General features: G+C 43.1%; 1 protein-coding gene across 1 annotated transcript in view; it reads right to left on the bottom strand.

Annotated features, from left to right (window-relative positions):
* rapgef2b (Rap guanine nucleotide exchange factor 2b) overlaps window positions 1–8,227 on the bottom strand; it is a 38,313-nt gene that overhangs the window by 12,844 nt on the left and 17,242 nt on the right. Inside the window, exons 5-12 of the mRNA XM_037675151.1 lie at window positions 7,838–7,996; window positions 5,857–6,009; window positions 5,610–5,774; window positions 4,545–4,652; window positions 4,243–4,446; window positions 1,385–1,493; window positions 1,007–1,283; window positions 627–784 (exon numbers count right to left, since the gene is read on the bottom strand). Coding sequence (XP_037531079.1) covers window positions 627–784; window positions 1,007–1,283; window positions 1,385–1,493; window positions 4,243–4,446; window positions 4,545–4,652; window positions 5,610–5,774; window positions 5,857–6,009; window positions 7,838–7,996 — 1,333 coding nt within the window. The remainder of the gene's footprint in view (window positions 1–626; window positions 785–1,006; window positions 1,284–1,384; window positions 1,494–4,242; window positions 4,447–4,544; window positions 4,653–5,609; window positions 5,775–5,856; window positions 6,010–7,837; window positions 7,997–8,227) is intronic.

Raw genomic sequence — 8,227 nt, 5'->3', positions numbered from 1 at the left:
AGAGAGAGAGAGAGAGAGAGAGAGCGAGAGACAGTACTGAGAGAGAGCTGGTGGGAACTTCTGCTCATTGTGAGAAGAAGTTTTGAATAAACTGTCAGAGCAGCGACAGCCCTATATATAGTTCAAGTTCAAGTTAAGTTTATTGTCATTCACGTCACTTGTTGTACATGAGGTGGAATGAAATTATGTACTCAGGGTTCTAGTTATACCCAGAAATATCAAAATATAAAGTGAGAAAAGAAACAGTATATAAGGATCTAAGATAAACGCTAAACACTAATAATGTAAAACAATACGGCGTAAAAACAGCAGCCTGAACATGAGTCTGTGGGGAGCAGATGTGTATGAATCTGAATACCTATATAGGGGAGGACCCTGCCCTCCTTGACACTGACAGGCTTATTTCCCGGCTGGTGTAATGTAATAGGAGCTTCTGATGAGGTCACGCCGAGGGCGTTCCCAATGTGAGGCATGAAACGAATGCTATGAAACCGAACCTCCGGCAGAACCAGGCTCAGGACGAGCGTCCGTCTGTTTCGACCGGCTGGGTTTGAGAGGACAGGAAGTAGAAACAGACAAACACAGAATGGCAGGTCCAGGGGTAAAAGAAGAGGTTAAAGACCCACCAGGCTGGTTGTTGAAGTCGAGGATACGGTGGTGTGACTGCAGGAGGTCTGGATTCGATGAAGAGAGGTTTCCACTGACCGGCAGGGCTGGAGGGATTTGTTTGGACTGCTTCATCCCGACTATGCTGTCGTCCTGTGATTGGCCGACGCAAACGTCACTATGGAAACAAGACAGAGGAGCAAAGTGAGCAGTTCTGTCAACAACTAGCAGAGGGCAGCATCCGTGTTGGATAACTGGATAGGCCTGACTGTAAAATACACAGAACATATTTTAAAATCAGTTTCTATCTGAATGACTGATGTGGAGCTCAGGCTAAACGACCTGACCACACGGAGAGCTTAATTACACCCTGACTGCTGACTGGAGTAAGGCTTCTTACTTGTACGGTTTGGGGGGCAGGATGCTGGTGAGCGTCTTGTCAAAGATCTTTTTCAGTTTGTTGCGCCCGCCGACTGTGTTGGTCTTGGCCTTCTTGCTGACTTTCTCCAGACCCATGACCTGCTCCACGTCCACAGCCAGGTCCGGTATAGAGTAGCGGCTGGCCTTCTTGATGTCTCCAATTTTTGGCAGGTGGGGTGCCCCGTTCTTCCTGTCGTGTTCCTCATCCACATCCAAGTCGTGCTCGTGCTCCGGCCGCGTTAACAGCTCTTTAAAAACTGGATAAAAATAACAGACGAGCGTTAAACCTTTAACAAGAGTTCAACTGAGTTTACTGACATTTCCAGAATAAAAGACAGAAGAAGAACGTGATGATTACCTAAAAGATTTGTCTTCACAGTAATGGACAGGTGGGTGTTGTTCTTAAGAATCTCGTTGGCTTTGCAGAGCTGGACATTTTCAAAGTTCTGCCCATTGACCTCCAGGATCTGCAGAAATCAACGGCAGTTTAGGGCCAACGTAACACCAGACACGAGTCTGAAACTGGACGACACTAAATGTCACAACTGCAAAATAAAGTAACTCCAAACTGCATGTTTTTATCACATGACCAAGAGGGAATAAAACTTGAGACCAAAATGTCAGACGGTGTAGAGAAAGGGTGGCAAGTATTTTTTCTAAAGGGCCAAATCAAAATATTTAAATCAACAGAAAAGCTGCTTAGAGAATTGCGAAATACATTTTTATTAAGACACACAATCTTAATAAATAAATACAAAATCAGGCTTTTTCTTGCTGTAGCGCAGTTAGCACGCTCAATAAAAATGTCCCCCAAATACACTGTAGCAATATACGACATACTTTCTGTAAAATGGCTCTTGTGACAATATATTAGACAAAATATGAGGAAAAAGTTTTATATTTGAGTTTTGGAGTCTTTAAGGTTCAGTTTAGAAACAACAGTTGAAAAAAAAAAAAAACAGTCTTATTCTAATGTATTGATCCAAGAGGTTTAATTTAAACTTTCTTGAGTTTCAATCATAAATGTTTTCATAAACTTTAAATAAAAGTCGTTTTCTTTTCAATTAAGAGTTTTTGGGGGCCTGATGGAGATTATTCAAGGGCCACTTTTAGCCCTCAGGCTGTTTGTTGCCCAGGCCTGGTGTAGAGAGTGGGTCCTATCCATGACCTGGACAGAAGAGATGGGGGAGGGAGTTTTATCTCTTGTCTGGAAGAAGCGTCACTTTAAATCAGAGATAAATTAAATAGAGAATTGAGCAAACGCTGCTCTCACCCAGACTCTGAGCTGGTGAGCTGGACTGATTTACTGGATGTTGCACATCTGTCTGAACATGTGTGGGTGTAAACAAAAGGTGCTTGAAATGAAAGAAGAGATGGAGGTGCAGTGTCTTGTTGTATTTGTGTGCCTGACAACACTGAGCGCCGACGGGAGGAAGTTTAATAAAATTAGTGAAACATTACAACTCAGTCCCTTCAAGTTTTTAAAAATAAAATCTGAGGATTATCACAAAGCAGAAAAAAAAAATCACTTTCAGAAACAGGATCAGTAAAGAATAAAACTTTAAAGCCCTAATGATACGGTCATACAATCATTTCAGTCCTCAGTATTTCTGTGAAACAGCTGCTCACACTTTTGATTTTAGAACTGACTGAAGTTCTCTTTAATAGAAATATACATTAGAAATAAACTCTATGCAGCCTTTAATACTGTGTGACGTGATACTTATGTATTTTTGTCTCTTTCCGCTGCTCGAGAGTGGATTTGGCAGTTGTTTTACACCGGACGCCCTTCCTGATGCAATCAAAGACCAGAGCTACCACAGCCCTCTGTGTGGAGCAGAGAGCTGCCATCAGGGCCGTGGATGGGAGGCTCACAGGACCAGAGTGGAGCAAACGGAGGCAGATGTGGGGGGTTCACCTTTTCCCACCCACATTCTGATGTTACAGTCAGCAGGAGGATTCAAACCAGTGACCTTCTGATCACAAGTTCACTTCTCAAACCTCTGCAACACCACTTGATGATGATTTATCTCATAAAATTAGTTATAAATCGGTTTATTATGTTTAAATCTTTTGAGCGGACGGCACAGTGGCACAGTTGGTAGAGTTGCCGCCTCTCAGAGAGAAGGCCGCTGGTTCAAATCCTGGTCTTGGACCTTTCTGGGTGGAGTTTGCATGTTCTCTCCGTGCAGCGTGTTTTTTCTCCAGGTACTCCAGTTTCCTCCCACAGACCAAAAACATGCATGTTAGACTGATTGGTAACTCTAAATTGTCTCTAGGTGAGAGAGAGAGAACGGTTGTTTGTCTCGTTTGTCTCTATGTGTCCCTGTGATGGACTAGAGACCTGTCCAGGTGTCTCCTGCCTCTCCCACAGTGATGGCTGGACATGAGCACCAGTGAGACCCCCGACCCGAAAAGGAAAAACGGGCAAAGATAATGGATGGATGGATGGATGGATGGATGGATGGATGGATGGATGAATGGATGGATGGATGGATAGATGGATGGATGGATGGATGGATGGATGGATGGGAGCCTTGAATTTTTTCTTCCTCCAAGGCCAGCATGAGAAGTTTGAGACCTGCTGTGTTGTCTGGTCTGCAGCTCATGGTTCTATGACAAATGACTCAGATTAACACTAAAGCTCTGAATTAGAGGGATGATCGTGACTGAAGCAGTAAAACGTGCACGTGTGAGCAGTGTGTCAGTAAATTCTTCCAAGGCAGCCAGCTCCTTGGCTTCTTTTGGAGGAAACAGCTGCAGTGGATGTTTGGAGTCGAGAGGGCTTAACGCACATGCAGACACCCTCAAGATGGTTTTGAGGATTAAAAGAATTTGCTTCAAGCTGAGAAGCCTGCAGAGTGAAAGTGGTTGAGAAGTTGTGAGGGAAAAAAGTCGACACCGGGTGCAAGAAGCTGCTGGCAAAGTTAATTTAATACTTCTCCAAAGAACCATTTAACGCTAGTTAGATCAAAATGCAAAACCAATTCCACCACAAAAAATGAGCTTCAACTGGAAAAAAAGATCAAATTTAGAGCTGGTCTGTGAACCAACTGAGTGACTCTCCTTCACAGTTGCAACAGAAAAGATTTAAAGCACTTTGGAGCTGGCTGGGAGGCAAAATAAAATAAATACAATTATACAAGTCTAACAAAAACTGCACAACGTTGTTTTCTTCAAAGGTAATTCAACAACGTCTCCTAAAGTAAAAGTTACCTGATCTCCACGCTTCAGGCCGATGTCTGCTGCCTTGCTGCCTGGCTCCACGGCATCAATAAAGATGGAGAAGCCTTTCTCCTGACCTCCGAGGAGGCTGAAGGCCAGAGGAGAGTCCCTGGACGGCTTGGTCAGTGTCACCAGCCGTGGCTTGGCTTTAGCAGCGCACGCTATATTTAACAGTCTGAGGTGCCCACACATTTTCTGAACAAAAAACAAGAACATTTTAACATTATAGAAATAAACACATCGATCTTTTTTTAAACAAATGGGGTGAATCTGTGTTCAGGTGCTTTGCTTACTTCTTTCTCCAGGTTGTTTTCAAACTCCTCAAGAAAATGGGTCATGGCGGGGTCGCCCTCAAAGTCGTTGAAGTGATTGTTTACCCACAGCAAGACTACACGTGTAACCTGCAGAAAGCACAGGTCAGCGTGCAGCGTTCTGCTTCACACGCTCACACAAACATGTCCAAACGTTCTGGCTAAATATAGAAAAGTGGCTACGTGTTAAGGCTTCACACTTTGATTTATTATTCTATAGTTTTATGAATGCTGAATCAAAACTCACAACCATTACTTCAACTACGTATTTAATGACAACGTTTATTCTGCTTACTTCATCTCAACTGCAGCTAGGCCTGTCACGATCACACATTTTGCTGGGCGAAGAAATTATTGCAACAATAATATTGTTTGAAATTTGACAATAATTAGTAATGTCAAATTTAAGAAGAAATGTTGGCTAATTTGTTTTGATTGTAGTACCTTTTTTGACCACTGTATGGCAGTACTGTTTGAACTGAAGGATGGATAGTGAGGGAGCGAGCAGTGTGTCTCTAAGAAAAATGGGAGGGAGGCCCCTTGACGTGACACGGGCTGTCTCTCCTTGTTTTTCAGTTCTCAAAATGGCGGTCACTCGGTGTGGTTTGAGCTCTTTAGCATTTTTCACAAAAAGTTTTTAATTAAAAAAAATCAGTAAACAAGTTCTCAGCTTCTTTTTGCAGAGAAAAACAACTTTTTACACGAAGGCACGAGTTTCAACCGTGAAGGCCTGTTAGCTTAGCTCGTAGCTCAGCTGCTTTTAACGATCCAAAAACATGATTTTGGATCGTTAAAACAGATTTTAAAGAGCAAAGAGAAAGGGCGGGGTCAGTGAAGAGCACCGGAGTTGAGCCTTTTGTCATCCAGTGTCTTCAGTAGAAAGAGAGAGACACAAAGAAATGATAAAGCCGATAAATTAAAATGAGGTTGATAATTTTCATTTATCATGTGATTAATTGATTTATCGTTTATTGTGACAGGCCTAACTGCAGCACAATAATCAGGGTGGATCAGGAGTTTTTGCCTGATTGAGGAGTACCCTCATACCTTGTCCCTGAGACTGGGGTCGTGAAACCACTCCAGGAGCTTTCTGCCAACGACCATGGGGCTGGAGAGGAAAGTCCTGTAGGTCAACAGGAAGTCCTCGATGTAGGTAGGGTCCACTACCGAGTGCTCCTCCACCAGGTGCATGGTGAGCCGCTCCGATGTGCCCTGGTGACATTACATTGTTTTAAAAAGACTTCCTTTTAGGATATTTTTAATGTCTGCAAATGAATGGCTGCTGATTTGTCACCTTGATGACAATGTGTCCTTTCCTGGTTCCGGTCCGGTCCAGTTCACGGTGTTCTTTCACCATAACGATCTCGCCTTCCTCCTCCACCTTCTGCATATTCTTCTCCACCTGGTTGAGGATGCAGCAGTAGTCCTGCTGGGCTATACATACAAACTGAAGAAATAAAAGACAACACAGAAAAAAAAACAAGCTTTAGCACATTTTGGAAATAAAATAAGAAATTATAGTTTTGCTACTTGATCAACCTTTAAGTGGAATTATAAAAAACAAAAAACATAATTTCTGGACAATAAGCTGCTACTTTTTATCCACACAGTTTGAACACCGGAGCTGTGGCTAATGTATGGATGTTTTTTTTTTTGACGGGCTAATAAGATTCCTGCCCCCAAAACATTTAGCTTCGTCACACCCAGGCGCTCACAAAGCTGCCTAGTACACATCTCTTGGGGGGCGGGTCCTCGTGACTCAATGAGACTACCTGTATAAATAAAGGTTAAACAAATCTGACCAATGAAATTACTGAACAGGTCACAGTGGACCAGGAGCTTTCTGCCAACGACCAAGGCCGCACCCTCCCCCCACCCCCATACGCAGAGCACGTGAGGGGGGACTCCCCTGCATGCGTAGAGCAACTTTTGCTCCACGGAGCACAAGCTTGCAGCAGGAGGAATAAGAAGATGGCGATCAATGTCTTCCTCGTAGGCTACTGTATTTTTTCAACAGCGAAAGAAAGACTGAGGATGAGTGCGATGAAGGTTTTCTGAGGCTGTTTAATTCTGACACTGAAGAAGACGACTGTCGTGGTTTTAGTGCACAGGAGGAAGATGAACATAGTGATCTGTGACTTTTCCTGGTAAGCTTCTGTATTTTTTTTTATTTTAACCAGCTGTGTTAAAGGCATTGTTCAGGAAAAAAAAAACATTTACAGGATGTGTGTGCATGTTACCAGTACATATTTAATTAAAAGTAAAAAAAAAAAACAATCTTCCTGTGTAAATATCTCATGTTACAACGTGAACACCTGCGGCTTAATATACGTACAAATTATTATTATTTATTTTATTTAGTGGGCACGGCTAATATTCAGGTGCGCTCTATAGAATGGAAATTACGGTATTGTAAGTATTTGTGTATTTTATCGATACGCATTTAATTAAAAGTTTTAAAAACTTTCTGTGTAAATATGTTACAATGTGGACACCCGCGGCTTATAAATGTACACATTTATTTATTTTTCTTCTTTCGGCTGCTCCTTCTTCGGGTCGCCACAGCGAACAAACTCGCACAAAGACTTGGAAGTTATTTTTACTCCAGATGTTCTTCCTGACGCAACCACGGACACCGAGCTACCACAGCCTCTGTGTGGAGCAGAGAGCTGCATCTAAGACACACGGAGGAGCAGATGGGGTTAAGGGCCTTGCTCAAGGGCCCAGAGTGGGGCGAATGTGGGTGGGGGCAGGTGTGGGTGCTTCACCTACTCCACTCACATTTTTATGTTGTCGGAACCGGGGCTTGAACCGGCTATCTTCCGATCACAGGCCCACCTTCTCTAACCTCTGCACCACCACTCCCCTATATATGTACAAATTATTATTGTTTATTAAATTTAATGGGTGCAGATTATACTCTGGTGCACTCAATGGTCCAGAAATTGTGGTAGAATCTAACTAAATTACAAAAAGCACTTGTGTTCTGGTCCAGGCCTGATGAACTTCACATATTTCAGTTTCCACTGTGAAGTCCATTAAACACGTGATGCAGAGTGTGATTTACGGTGTGCACAACACGGCTCGTTGTCTTTTCAAATGCCTCACATGTGATGATGCTGATGTCGCCGCAAGCAACATTTGGTGTCACAAGTGGGTGACAGCAGGGCTTCATAAGCTAAGATGACAGGACTCCTGCCATGTTTTCACACCGACGTGCAAAGGAAATGGACTCCTGAACACAAACATCAGTAAAAAGCAAATGGGACTCCCACCTGGCAGTCGTCCACCTTGGTCTTCATCACACCCTTCATGTACTCCTTCTCCATGGTTGGAGACACCCCAAAACTGTTCCCCATGCACAGGATCTCTGCCCGACCATCGGGGTAGGTCACCTCCACTGACCCGTTCAGGATCACTGACCATGAGTCCAGCTGGAGCGATGACACACAAACGCAGCAGTTAGAAGTTTAAAGAAAAAAATAACAACGAGGAAGTGAAAAACAGAACAAAATGCAAATCTGAGGAAAATAAAAGAGAAAAATCATTTAAATGTATTACAAAGTCAGAAAGGTTATTCCCCCCCCCCATCCCCCCCCCCCCACACAACCAAAAAAAAAAAAAAAAACAAAAACATACTCTCATGTCTAGATTTTTAAATAAAA

Source organism: Nematolebias whitei, chromosome 4 (genome assembly GCF_014905685.2).
Source record: "Nematolebias whitei isolate Nwh7 chromosome 4, NemWhi1, whole genome shotgun sequence".
NCBI classification, from domain to species: Eukaryota; Metazoa; Chordata; class Actinopteri; order Cyprinodontiformes; family Rivulidae; genus Nematolebias; species Nematolebias whitei.
The sequence above is the reverse complement of the archived record's forward strand: the minus strand, read 5'-3'. Positions and strand labels throughout refer to the sequence as shown.